Source organism: Staurois parvus, unplaced genomic scaffold (genome assembly GCF_062004578.1).
Source record: "Staurois parvus isolate SC_StPar_1 unplaced genomic scaffold, SC_StPar_1.0 ptg000387l, whole genome shotgun sequence".
NCBI classification, from domain to species: domain Eukaryota; kingdom Metazoa; phylum Chordata; class Amphibia; order Anura; family Ranidae; genus Staurois; species Staurois parvus.
This window is the reverse complement of record NW_028318183.1, coordinates 5,722,690-5,737,803: the sequence shown is the minus strand read 5'-3', so window position 1 is coordinate 5,737,803 and position 15,114 is coordinate 5,722,690. Positions and strand designations below refer to the sequence as shown.

Here is a 15,114-nt window from a genome sequence, read left to right as displayed (position 1 = left end):
ATACACATGGGTATCTGGTATGTCATTTAGCTTTGATCTCCCTTCAGAGTTGTTTGATTAGCAGCATAATTATTTCAAAATGGTAGTTTTTGCACTCCTGTGTTGATTGACTGGTAATTAGCTGGAGTTGCCCCATTAGAATGATGAAAAACATTTAAAGTGGCACTGATCTCTGGTTTAAAAGTACAAAAAACTCTATGTGATTATGTATTCTTAAAGCAGAACTTCACCCTAAAGGAGAACTTCCAATGTTTGCCCTACTCCCACCCTTCTCTTCTGTTTTTGGAACTTTTTTTTTAGGGGTTCCAGGTTTGGCAGGTACCCACTCCCATTTCTTGTTCACCAGAAGTTCTGCCTCCCAACTACAACCTTCTGAGACGTGTCACATTCACAAAGCGCAATGCGGAGCAGTGGGCAGCTGGCTGTGACGCCGCAAGGAATCCCAGCCAGCTGCCCACAGTAATTGTGCCGACACCAGGGGCCTGACTTTTACAGTTTTTCAAAGACACAGAAGAACCGCTATAACTTTAAAACACATTCTATTGCTCTCAGTCTCCTCTAAATCTCCAAATTCCTTTGTTTTTCTGCTGTGGTCTGACTTCCTGCTAGAGGGTGGCTACATTCATTCTCAATGATCCCACTGTATGTGTGAAGCCCCCCTTCTCTTGCTTGCTCCCAAGATGGAATAGGGACTGTGGACTATGGGATTTGTAGTGTGCATAGAGCAATGCACATAACTGCAACTATTGTCTGTTGTTCCTTCCAAAAAATGAAAGCTAGGGAAAAGGAGAGGTTCAAAAGCTCATAGAACATTACAAGGAGGCAGAAAACCAGTAACAAACAATTTTTTGAACAATAGATAACTGGGCCATGTAGTAGTGGATGTACATGGATTATTTTTGGAAAATAAGAATACTGTTTAGAATCACTTTAACTGCTTATTAGTAGGAGTTTTGTGAATGAGACCTACACTGCATTCCAGACTGTTACTGTTTTTGAATCCTGGGTATATGTGTTAGCATGAGTAAAGGGGAGAAGTGTAACTATAGAATTATGTCTAATTCAATCCCGCCTTGCAATATGTGGCACCCACAAACAATTCTATCCAATGTAGTTCTTACATTTTTGGAAATCAATTCAAACTTTAGAAAGTTTAATAAAATATTGTATGTGTGTTTCTTACAGAATTTGATGCTTCTTGGTGCCACAGCAATAGAGGACCGGCTACAAGGAGGAGTCCCAGAAACTATAGCCACTTTAATGAAAGCTGAAATTAAAATATGGGTTTTAACAGGAGACAAACAGGAAACTGCTGTCAATATAGGTAAATGTTAGGTTTAATTGTAATTTCTAGTCTAATGGAAAAAGTTTCAGTTTCTTGTCTCCTAAGCTTCGCTTAACCTTACCTTAAGCCTATGAGGAGCCTATCACAGTGATTGGCTAATAGTGCTGCTAAAGATTCAGGAGAGGGTGGAGCTGAGGCCTTCTTGCACTTCTGCACACCATGGGATATAGGAGAGCCAGGATATTGGGGATACCAAAAGGAGCCAGAAAGTCCTTTATGAAGCTACTACTTCCATCACAAATCCAAAAAGCTAAATCAAGGGCACAGTCTACCCGTTGCAAAAAAAAAAAAAAAAAACAGTAAATACACCGACTTTAATGAAATAAAATTAGTATGTGGAGATTGTGAGTTTGTGATTGAGGGACTGGGGAATGTTACCATGTTTCATGTTACAAATGTTACTGAGTGTAACATGAAATATGCAATCAAAGGAGGAGTATGCTGCTAAGTGTATTCTTCATTTAAGAATAGTGCAGGCCTAAGCCTAAAATTTAAATCCAATTGTACTTGCTTGCATATTGTTAGTTTTGGCTTGTTGGTACAGAATAATGATACCATGCAATAGGGCTGGGGGAGTATAACACAGTATAAACAGTATGACTGCATTTGGCTATAATCCAGCAATTCTTGGTGCAAAATTTGTCCCTGGGGCATAAAGGAATGATTTACATGGCTAGGTCGACTGTCCTTACATATCCTCCTGTAGGAATGAAACTCCTTGCTAAGTTTTTATGTTATGGAATTGATATATATATAACTCCATTCTGAAATTAGTAAAGCCGTACTTCAAAGGGCATACAAAACAGGTATAAAAACTGCCAAGCTGCTTATCCCATGTACCTCCACATGTAAGCGGTGCAGACTAGTAGGACACATTGGTACATTTGCCACCATCTGCTGATTGTCATTCTTCTTTGTTAAATTGTCTTGCTAATGATGAATATATTGCGTTTGGCAGGATACTCGTGTCGGCTGGTGTCACAGACAATGTCACTCATCATTGTTAATGAGGACTCACTGGATGTAAGTTTGTGTTTCCATATTTTCACAATTTAATTGTGTAACAATGAAGTACAATGGTGCCTTCTTAAAACAGTTATTGTTTCCTTCACAAATCCCAGAATAGGCATTTATTTTTAATTTAAAGTGCACCTATCATTAAATATTACTGTTCACTTGAATCAGCATGTTATCAATGCTAATTAACCAATTGTGGATTTTGGGCATGCACAAAAAAACTTAAACGAAGCACACACGGTATGTGTGGTACTGTCCCATCTGTGATTCCCTGGTAAGTCCAGTCCTGCTTAACTGCTGCTCCACCTTTGCTGGCAACTCCTGGCTGTCAAAATGATTGTCTGGAGTTGCTGTTTACATACAGCAGTTATTCCTGCAGAATAGTTAGTTAAAATAACCTCACAAGTAAAGGAAAAAAACTTTCTTTATATGAAATGTATTCAGCTGCTCCCTTCCTATGGAATTCCCTACCCCAATCTGTCCGACTATCTCCTAATCTATCCACCGATCCCTGAAAGCCCTTCTCTATAAAGAAGCCTATCCTGCTCCTAACTAATGCAGTGTCCTTTTACTTCCTCCATCAGCTCATCCCCCACAGCTGTTACCCTTTGTATCACTTGACCCTCCCTCTTAGATTGCAAGCTCTAACGATCAGGGCCCCCTGATTCCTCTTGTACCAAATTGTATTGCAACTGTAATGTCTGCCTTCATTTTGTAAAGTGCTGCGCAAACTGTTGGTGCTATATAAATCCTGAATAATAATATTTAACTCCTTATTAAACTTTTGTTTACCCTAATCAGATCTTATTAAAGTTCCACTCACACTGTAAAAAAATAAAAGTCAGCAGCTACAAAAACTGTAGCTGCTGACTTTTAAGAAACAGCCACTTACCTGTCCCTCGATCCTGCGGTGTCCTCCCCGCAGCCCGTTTTACCGGCCGTCTGATGTTCCTGGTGCCAGCATCTTCAGTGTGGGCACCCGGCTGTGACAGCTTGTCGCTTCACAGCTGGGTGCCCACTGCACATGTGTGAGTAGCGCTTCATTTTCTGAATGGTCCCGTAGTCTTCTGGGACCTGTCACGTATCCCAGAGGACTACGGGGAGGGAGGACAACTTCTGCTTTCGATCGCCTAGGCGATCGCAGCAGAAGTGGGAGTGGGTACCTGTCAATTTCGGGTACCTGCTCCCCAAATGTGTCATTCCTTACTGGGGAGAAGGGGACCAGTCTTTAAAGCGGAACTTCCCCTTTTGGGTGGAGCTCTGCTTTAACTCATTCTTCTCCTTCTCCCTTAAGCTGTTATTTTCCTGCTGATTTCTTTTTAACCACTTGTTGACCAGCCGCAGTACAAAAACAGTGTCAGTGTCAATAAAGCTGTTATGAATTAATTCATTAATAACAGCTGTGTTTCCTAGGCTGTGATTTGCCCACAGCTGTCACATGGTACCTGGACCAATTACAGCACCCTGTACCATGTGATTAGCTATAGCCAGTCACAGATCACCAGTGATTACAGCTGTCATAAATGGTTAACCCATTCATGGCAGTTAAAAACTTAGCGTTACTATGTTGACACTGAATTATGAAAGTATATAAAAAAATCGTACAAAATTCCCAAAAATTTACAAAATTGGATAAAAATTTTTTATATACATACATACTGTACATCCACACCAGTATGATGATGCTGTACTGTGCTGGTGACAATATGTAAAATTTTATAAAATTTCTTCATTTAAACAAAAAAAAAAATTACAGCTTCAAATAACTCGCCATGCCTCTTACTAAATGCCTCTGATTGTCTGCTTTCCAAAAAGGGGTCATTTGGGGGGAATTTGTACTGTTCTGGCATTTTAGGGCCTCAACAAATGAGGTAGACTGCCAGTACATCAGAATCGATCAATTTTCAAATATATATCCCATAGTTTGTAGATGGCAGAAAAGACAACACATGGAAAAAATGCTGCTCGTCCAAATACATCAATTTCTCCCAAGGGCTTGTACACTTTAATGTATACTGTATGTCAAACACACAGACTGAATATCATAAAGTTAAAAACATTTTTATTGTTACCAGAAATTAAAACACATATTATTGAAAATATGAGATCTGGTATATATATATATATATATATATATATATATATATATATATATATATATCCCCCATATAAAGTTAATGATATCCCTAAAGCGGAGTTCCACTCACGCTGTCAAAAAAAATAAGTCAGCAGCTACAAAAACTGTAGCTGCTGACTTTTAAAAAACACACACTCACCTGTCCCTCGGTCCCACGGTGTCCCCCTGCAGCCCGTTTTACCGGCCGTCTTCTCTCCCTGGGCGCCAGCATCTTCAGTGTGGGCACCTGGCTGTGACAGCTTCTGGCTTCACAGACGGGTGCCCACTGCGCATGCGCGAGTAGTGCTGCGTTTCCTGAATGGTCCTGTAGTCTTCTGGGACCTGTCAAGGGGAGGGAGGACACTTTCCACTTCCGATTGCCTAGTGGGAGCGGGTACCTGTCAAATTCGGGTACCCGCTCCCCCCCCCGCCCCCCAAAGGTGTCAAACCTTAATAGGGAGCAAGGGACCAGTCTTTAAAGCGGAACTTCCCCTTTTGGGTGGAGCTCCGCTTTAGCACTGGCAGGTAATAATCATAGTATACAAAGGAATCTCTAAATGGTAATCCTGCCAGGAAGGACACCAATGCATTTCAATTGTAAAAGTCACAATCTTCATCAGGTTGTTTAGGACATCTAGATTAAAAGTACATAATATTCAAATATTATCATTGATACAGTCAATACATAGCACCATTTTACATTGCTGTACTTTTTCAAAATGTGATTACCATCTAACAAGAGAGAATGCATAAAGACCAGAGCAATTTAAAAGTTCCAAAAATTTTCCTCATCCAACAAGACCACCAAGAAGGAGGGATACATCACTTGGGTCCCCCAAGAGGCCATGCATATATATGTATCATAGAGGCGGGGGAAACCTACGAACCATATAAGGGTCCTAATGTAAAATGTTGTAAAAGACAAAAAGTAAAAATTAGCCTGGTCATGAAGGAGGTAAAATCTTCTGGAGCTTAAGTGGTTCATTTCAAAGGTTCTTACCATTAATATTTAAACTTTTTTTTTGTTTATTAGCGTTGCAGTAAAAAAGGTGCATAACTGAAAATAAGACTTAATTTAATTTGTAAATAAGTTTGCAATGCTTTGTACCAGAATCATAATGTTAGTTTAAGTTTAAACAGGACAAATAATACAATACAATGTATGCTTTTACAATAACACTAATGTTTTTTTTAAACTAAGGCCCCTTTCACACGAAGGGTCCAATCAGGTGAGTCTGTCAGTTTTTCAGGAGGATCTGATTGGACCCTCCATTTGCCTCTATGGACCGGCGGGGGTAAACAGACTTGTGTCTGTTTACACCCACCTAACTCCTATCTGATCCGGTCCACTAAAAACAACAACAAAAAAACAGAAGGGGCTCTGTCTCCCTCCATCTAGGTGGGCTGGATCAGAGGGCTGCCAGTTGAGAAAGGGCAGTAGAGTCTGTATACACCCACCGGTCCATAGAGCAGAGCAAGTTCTCTCCGTATCTGCTCTGCATAAAGTGAGCAGACACAGACCTGTCATCTGCTTACTCAGATTCCTTGCTGATCACAACAGAATCCGCCCTGTGTGAAAGGGGCCTAACAGTAATCAATGTAATAAAAAGTAAATTTTTTAGTTTTGTTATGATTTTTTTTGTGGATGGCATAATAAATAAAGTCAATTTTGCAAGACAATTTCACCAAATGAAAGCCTTGTCTGTGCTAAATAAGAAAGATATCTTTTGTAAATTGATTCTGTATTATCTTAAGTAATGACAAAATTACTGCTGAATAAACAGGCCCATAAAAGAAATGTAAACATCACTCCAGTTAATAGGTGGTGTACAGGTGTGAGAGCTGAAGTGGTTAGTAAAATGTATTTTAACCGCTTGACCTCGGGAATATTTACCTTTCGTCATGGCCAGGCCATTTTTTGCTATACGGCACTGTTAGTTTAACTGACAATTGTGCGGTCATACAACGCTGTACATAAATTACATTTCTGTAAATTTTTTTCTCACAAATAGAACTTTATTTTGGTGGTAATTGATCATCACTGGGTTGTTTTGCTCTAAAAACAAAAAAATACTGTCATGTTTGAAAAAAAACCCAATATTTTGTACTTTCTGCTGTAAAACAATTCCAATAAAAAAAATTAAAAAAATCTAATTTCGTCATAAATTTAGGCCTATATGTATTCTGCTACATATTTTTGGGGAAAAATATCCCAATAAGTATATGTTGATTGCTTTGTGCAAACATTATAGCGTCTGCAAAGTATGGGATATATACTGGAATTTTTATTTATTAACCACTTGCCCTCCAGAGGATTTACCCCCCTTCCTGACCAGCCCATATTTTGCGATACAGCGCTGCAGTACTGTAACTGAAAATTGCGTGGTCATGCAACGCTGCACCCAAATGATATTTAGGTCCTTTTTTTTCCCACAAATGGAGCTTTCCTTCAGTGGTATTTGATCACCTCTGAGGTTTTTTATTTTTTGTGCTATAAACAAAAAAGACAGACATTTGTCATAAATTTAGGCCAAAATGTATTCTGCTACATCATGTGTTTACTAAAAAAAATCCCAATACGTGTAAATTAATTGGTTTTTGTGAAAGCTATAGCGTCTACAAATGGCGGTATATATATTGGATTTTATCTTTATACTAGTAATGGCATCAATCAGCGGCTTATAGCAGGACTGCGGCAGGCATTCAGACATTGGGGGAGGACTGACAAACTGTCACTGACATCCCCAGTGACATTAACACAGTGATCAGTGCAAATAAAAAGCACAGATACGGTACTAATGACACTGGGCAGGAAGGGGTTAACATCTGGGGCGATCAAAGAGTTAACTGTGTGCTGTGTGTGTTTTACTGTGTGCTATGTGCTGTGTTTTACTGTGTAAGCATGCTGCTTTGTATTGCTATGCAGAGCAATACAAAGCAGCGTGCTGGAGCTGAGAGGGGAGAGATCTATATTGTTTACATACAGACCTCTCCCCCGTCAGTGTTCTTTGGCAATCACCGGGTGCCGGCAGGGAATCTCCGGCCGGGACCTGGTGATCGACAGCTGTAGCGGCACGGGTAGGGTGCGTGCGCGCCCCTTACCCGGAAATACAATATCACGTATATATACGTGATTATGTGCAGCCCTCCTGCCCTATAGCAGTGGTTCTGGTACAGGGTGGTTGGGAAGTGGTTAATTAATTAATTAATTACTTTTTGGTGCTTTTACTAAGGGATGTGCTGGATTTTATTCCCTGCTTTGTAGGGAAAAAAAATCCAGCACATCCCTGCTGACAGGATGGAACTCTGCATTGTTTACATATGTGCACTGTGTCTCCTCGACATCTCCAGTGTCTTTCCCTGGTTTATGTCCTGTTGTGAGGTGATGGAAAAACCCCAATTGAGTTGGACATAATGGAAAAACCCCAATTGAGTGTGACATAACTAAGGACAGCAGCAATTTTAGTAAAATGAAAAGTAAGGGTATATATGGTAAAATGAAAGTATTCCTGTCCAAAGCTGAAATTACCAGTTTAAGGTTACATTTTGAACGAAATGGAGAAGGATTAGAAATTCTACCAGTTTTGCATTGATGTCTTCTAACTGGGAAGTTTTTCCTTTAGGCAGTTCATAGATTAGTCAGTTGGTTTATGTTCATCTAGTCGGTTGAACAGAAAAAAACTGACTCAGTTCCCCATCCACACAGTCAAGGTAAATGGGGGAATCCTCTCAGCGGAGGTGTTCTATTCTGATAGTGGAGAGACTTTCCTGCCATCAGAACACTAGTGTTGCAGGCTATAGTCTGCAGCGCTGATCGAGCAAGGACAATCTGACAGAGCAGTTGTACAGAGGTAGATCAACCTCTGTACAACCTCCCAGCTTATACATAGATCCAATTTTGGCCGGTCCTTGCTGAACCAGCGGAATTCGATCCATGTATGACTAGCTTAACTCCCTGTTTGAATGACACCTTGTCACACTGTGATTTACAATGTGTCATTGAGATTGAAATGAGGAGACTTCGCAGTGGGGAGCAAGAAGTAAAAACTTGACATATGTTCTTCTCTACTTGCCAAAAACGGGATTTTATTGCTGTTTCGTCATTGAAAAGAAATGTCTCCTTGTTTTAGCAGTTCTCCACTCTAAACAGCAAAAAAAAAAGTTTTGGCTGGAGATGAGTGTTAAAAAAAAAAATCTATGAAAGATTTCCTTGAACCAGCCGTAGCAAAGCAGAATATCGATTGCATGCTAACAGTTAACTTGTTGTATTTACTCTGTCATAAATGACTGATGATTTATGGCATGTAGATTTACATTTACATTTTTGGACAGAAGATAATGGAAGCTAGTCTGTGAAGCTTGGATATTTTTTACACAAATATTTTGATATAGATAGAGGAATGTTAATTTGAAAGTTTAATGAGATTTTGATCACATTTTGATTAAATTATATTTGTACTGCAGTCTTCATAAATCATAAGAAATATAGTGTATGTACTTAGACCTAGTTTTACCTAAAACAAGCCAAGTTATCAGTAGAAAAATACTTGCATGGGTGGAATTGGTGTGTAAATTGGGCCTTTCAGCAAGTAAAAAGCATATATAGCATAGCAGGCATGTTTTCTTTTTCTGAATTATGTTAAGGTGCGCTATTTTTGCAAACGTTTACACACATCATTTCTGATCAATTTCCCTTATTCTGTAAGCCCAACAGGGTGTTTATCATTACTGTCTGTCCTGTTATTTCATGTCTTTGAGTACCTTTTATTACGGGCTACCTGAACAAATTGAAGGCGATCAGAGATCACTGGGGTGCAGCACCATTTTTTTAAAAAAGAACTTAAGGCCTAACTAACTAGCAAGGAAAACTTAGAAAATATAAAAAAACAAATGTCACTGTAAAACTATAAACTTAGTCTACCTTAAAAGGGGACAGTGTAAGTCAGTAGAGCAGTGAATAGTGTGCGTGAGATATCAGAGGTCTAAACAGACCTCCTTTGTTTCACCTTTGAGACAGAAAAAAGAGATTGAGGACACAGCCCTCAATCTCCATTTCTGCAGCCTCAGCTGGACAAAATGAATGAACAGAAATAGCTCAGTACAGAGCTTACTGTGTTACAGTTATGAATGGACAACAAAATGGATGGTACTGATCACTCACTGTGTCCATTCAGAGAAGGAAGGGGACAAGAAAATTATATATTTACCAGCCCTTTCCCCCCACTCTACATCCTGAAATGTCCCCCGCAGCAGCAATTTGCAATCCCTATAGTTACACCAGTGGAATCTATGACAGTAGTTGCACCGCTGATCTCAAATTTGTCCAAAAACCAATGTACACCAAAGCACTCCTTACAGCCAAAGACCATAGTGAATGTTGCAGTTAAATGGTGGGGTCACCAGCAAAAAAAGTGCATATACAAAGTGATCATTGACATTCCATCAAAGTCAAGTAAATCTTTTATTTGCCTCCATAAAAGCAGGCAACAATTTGGGGTTCAGGGAACCCCATCCATATAGCAAGTATTGGCTAGCCTGTGAAGGGACTTCTTCTCACTTTCTGTTGTGGAGGGACTTCCTCTCACTAATGAGTCATACGGAGGCTGGGTTACCACTGAGATGAAACAGATATACAAATGCATTAGGTGCATTCATTCAAAGAAATGTGTGAGAGTGAAAAAAAAAACAAATGTACATACTCACCTAGGTGGATGCAGCATCAATCCATGCACCATCTGACCCCCCACCTGTAAGACTGAGAACTGAGTGATCAACCACCACTGATAGATCAGCTCTTAGCGTTCATCCTGCAGAGGGCCAGGGACTGTCAGTCTGCTCTGCCCCGCCAATGCTCACTGGAGCGCTGGACTGTGGAGGGGACAGGAGTGGCTGGCTCAGGTTCTCAGCGGCTTGCGTGCTGGAGCTTTGTCTGCCAAAATGGTCAGCATTCAGCCATAGAGTTGAATAGGAGCTATTGCAGATAAAATACTTGCACCTCTATGTGCCTCCATTTTATACCTGCTAGCTAGAATCACATGCTTTACAGATTCCAGTAACCAACAACAAGCTTGGTTTTCCATTGTATGTGCCTGTCTCAATTCGCAAATGACAGATGCTGCATTAACAGAATTCTGAATGTGTTGTATTTGATGATTTTTCATTACACACATTATATATACAAAGTCTTACAAGATGCAAATTCTGAATTAAAGAATTTTAGAAGTATTGTATTGCTTATTTCTCAGAACAGCAAACTATGGAGTTGAGTTTTTTATAGAATTCTTGAGTTTAGGTTAAATGCTTCGCCTGTCATAGAATATACTTATTTTTCCCTTGTGGATATTGTTTTAATCTTACCTCCAAGTATTACAAAGCCCGCAGTGGAGAGCTGTTTGATCCTCATCTATCCGCCTGAAAAATGTTATTGATTAGATGCAATCAGTCACATCTGTTTTATCCATTTTAGCGTTACACTCCACAGGGACCTGTTGCCGCTGCTTTGTATGAGCAAAATGGAAAGGTACAGTGCTAGTTTATGAATAGCTGTCCCTTGTAGATTAGCCATAGGAATTGTTGCTGGAATGTTTTGCTTTAAACCATCGTTTACCTTTGTGAGTTTGGAATAGATTCTTTCTCTTTCCAGCACTAGATGAATCAACTTAATCTCTGGATCGGACAGTATTTTAAGCATTTTGACATTTGTAGACCGTGGGGATCACTTAAGGATTTCTGGATGTTGTGAAAAGTGTGGAAGTGAGGGTAAAGGGGAGGAGGGGGGGGCAGGGAAGCAGTCTTCTGACCTGTGGTATGTTTGTCTTTTCATAACTGCTTACATTACTACACAAGATCTAAAAGTCAGGTGAAGCATCCTTTTAATTTAATGTGCACAGGAGCCAACAATACAGTGCATCCAGAAAGTATTCACAGCACTTAACTTTTGCCTTGTTTTGTTATGTTACAGCCTTATCCCAAAATGTATTAAAATCATTTTTTTCATCAACATTCTACAAAGAATTCCCCATAATGACAGCGTGAAAGAAGTTCATTTTGAAATGTTTGCAATTTATTAAAATTAAAAAATGAAAAAAACCACATGTACAGTGGGGATCGAAAGTTTGGGCACCCCAGCTAAAAATTTGTATTAATGTGCATAAAGAAGCCAAGGAAAGATGGAAAAATCTCCAAAAGGCATCAAATTACAGATTAGACATTCTTATATGTCAATAAAAGTTAAATTTTATTTCCATCATTTACACTTTCAAAATAACAGAAAACAAAAAATGGCGTCTGCAAAAGTTTGGGCACCCTGCAGAATTTATAGCATGCACTGCCCCCTTTGCTAAGCTGAGACCTGCCAGTGTCATGGATTGTTCTCAATCATCGTCTGGGAAGACCAGGTGATGTCAATCTCAAAGGTTTTAAATGCCCAGACTCATCTGACCTTGCCCCAACAATCAGCACCATGGGTTCTTCTAAGCAGTTGTCTAGAAAACTGAAACTGAAAATAGTTGACGCTCACAAAGCTGAAGAAGGCTATAAGAAGATAGCAAAGCGTTTTCAGATGTAAATATCCTCTGTTCGGAATGTAATTAAGAAATGGCAGTCATCAGGAACAGTGGAAGTTAAAGCAAGATCTGGAAGACCAAGAAAAATATCAGACAGAACAGCTCGCAGGATTGTGAGAAAAACAATTCAAAACCCACGTTTGACTGCACGATCCCTCCAGAAAGATCTGGCAGACACTGGAGTTGTGGTACACTATTCCACTATAAAGAGATACTTGTACAAATATGGTCTTCATGGAAGAGTCATCAGAAGAAAACCTCTTCTACGTCCTCACCACAAAAATCATCGTTTGAACTTTGCAAATGAACATATAGAGCCTGATGCATTTTGAAAACAAGTTCTGTGGACCGATGAGGTTAAAATTGAACTTTTTGGCCGGAATGAGCAAAGGTACGTTTGGAGAAGAAGGGGCACAGAATTTAATGAAAAGAACCTCTGTCCAACTGTTAAGCATGGGGTTGGATCAATCATGCTTTGGGGTTGTGTTGCAGCCAGTGGCACAGGGAACATCTCACGAGTAGAAGGAAAAATGGATTCAATAAAATTTCAGCAAATTTTGGATGGTAACTTGATGCCATCTGTGAAAAAGCTGAAGTTAAAGAGAGGATGGCTTCTACAAATGGATAATGATCCTAAACACACCTCGAAATCCACGGGGGATTACATCAAGGCGTAAACTGAAGGTTTTGCCATGGCCTTCACAATCTCCTGACCTCAACATAATTGAAAATCTATGGATAGACCTTAAAAGAGCAGTGCGTGACAGACAGCCCAGAAATCTCAAAGAACTGGAAGACTTTTGTAAGGAAGAATGGGCAAAGATACTTCAAACAAGAATTGAAAGACTCATGGCTGGCTACAAAAAGCGTTTACAAGCTGTGATACTTGCCAAAGGGGGCAGTACAAGATATTAACTCTGCAGGGTGCCCAAACTTTTGCAGACGCCATTTTTTTGTTTTCTGTTATTTTGAAAGTGTAAATGATGGAAATAAAATTTTACTTTTGTTGACATATTATAAGAATGTCTAATCTGTAATTTATGCCTTTTGGAGATTTTTCCATCTTTCCTTGGCTTCTTTATGCACATTAATACAAATTTTTAGCTGGGGTGCCCACACTTTCGATCCCCACTGTACATAAGTATTCACAGCCTTTCCTCAATACTTTATTGAAGCCCCTTTAGCACCAATTACAGCCTCCAGTCATTTTGAGTATGATGCTACAAGCTTGGCACACCTATTTTGGGGCAATTTCTCCCATTCTTCTTTGCAGTACCACTCACACTCCATCAGGTTGGATGGGGAGCATCAAAGCACAGCCATTTTTAGATCTCTCCAGAGATGTTCAATCGGGTTCAAGTTTGGGCTCTGGCTGGACCACTCCAGGACAGACACAGAGTTGGCCCATAGCCACTCCTTTGTTATGTGGGCTGTGTGCTTAGGGTCGTTGTCCTGTTGAAAGATGAACCGTCTCCCCAATCTAAGGTTCAGAGCACGCTGGAACAGGTTTTTATCAAGGATGTCTCTGTACATTGCTGCATTCATCTTTCCTTCAATCCTGACTAGTGTCCCAGTTCCTACCGCTGAAAAACATCCCCACAGCATGATACTGCCACCACCGTGCTTCACTGTAGGGATGGTATTGGCCAGGTGGTGAGCGGTGCCTAGTTTCCTCCAGACATGACTTTTGGCATTCAGACCAAAGAGTTCAATCTTTGTTTCATCAGACCAAAGAGTTTTGTTTCTCATGGTTTGAGAGTCCCTCAGGTGCCTTTTGGCAAACTCCAGGCATGCTGCCATTTGCATTTTACTGAGGAGTGGCTTCCGTCTGGCCACTCTACCATACAGGCCTGATTGGTGGAGTGCTGCAGAGATGGTTGTTCTTCTAGAAGGTTCTCCTCTCTCTAAAGAGAAAAGCTGGAGCTCTTTCAGAGTAACCATCGGGTACTTGGTTACTTCCCTGGCTAAGGCCCTTCTCTCTCAATCACTCATTTTGGCCGGGTGACCCACTCTAGGAAGATTTCTGGTGGTTCCAAACTTCTTCCATTTACGGATTATGGAGGTCACTGTGCTCATTGGGACCGTCAATGCTGCAGAAATTTTTCTGTACCCTTCCTCAGATCTGTGCCTTGATACAATCCTGTCTTGGAGGTCTACGGACAATTCCTTGGACTTCATGGCTTGGTTTGTGCTCCGACATGCACTGTTAACTGCGATACCTTATATAGACAGGTTTATGCCTTTCCTAATCATGTCAAATCAACTGAATTTCCCACAGGTGGACTCCAATCAAACTGTGGAAACATCTCAAGGATTATCAGTGGGAACAGGATGCACCAGAGCTCAATTTTGAGTGTCATGGCAAAGGCTGTGAATACTTAGGTACATGTGTTTTTTTGTTTTTTATTTTTAATAAATTGCAAAGATTTATAAACGAACTTCTTTCACGTTGTCATTATGGGGTATTGTTTGTAAAATGTTGAGAAGAAAAATTAATTTATCTCCATTTTGGAATAAGGCTGTAACATAACAAAATGTGGCAAACGTTAACGTCTGTGAATACTTTCTGGAAGCACTGTATGTTTGTTACTTATGCCTACTTGCATGTACAGTGAGGAACAGAAGTATTTGAACACCCTGCGATTTTGCAAGTTCTCCCACTTAGAAATCATGGAGGGGTTTGAAATTCACATTGTAGGTGCATTCCCACTCTGAGAGACAGAATTTTAAAAAAAATCAGGAAATCACATTGTATGATTTTTAAAGAATTTATTTGTCTTGCATTGTTGAACATAAGTATTTGAACACCTGAGAAAATCAGTGTTAATATTTGGTACAGAAGCCTTTGTTTGCAATTACAGAGGTCAAACGTTTCCTGTAGTTCTTGACCAGGTTTGCACACACTGCAACAGGGATTTTGGCCCACTCCTCCACACAGATCCCCTCTAGATCTGTCAGGTTTCGGGGCTGTCGCTGAGCAACACGGAGTTTCAGCTCCTTCCAAAGATGTTCTATTGTATTTAGGTCTGGAGACTGGCTAGGCCACTCCAGAACCTTGATATGTTTCTTAC

The 15,114-nt window shown here is 40.1% G+C and overlaps 1 protein-coding gene across 1 annotated transcript in view; it reads left to right on the top strand.

Annotated features, from left to right (window-relative positions):
* Positions 1-15,114, top strand: part of ATP8A2 (ATPase phospholipid transporting 8A2) — an 870,132-nt gene that overhangs the window by 297,791 nt on the left and 557,227 nt on the right. Inside the window, exons 23-24 of the mRNA XM_089685820.1 lie at positions 1,186-1,324; positions 2,304-2,368. Of these exons, the coding sequence (XP_089541946.1) occupies positions 1,186-1,324; positions 2,304-2,368 (204 nt within the window). The remainder of the gene's footprint in view (positions 1-1,185; positions 1,325-2,303; positions 2,369-15,114) is intronic.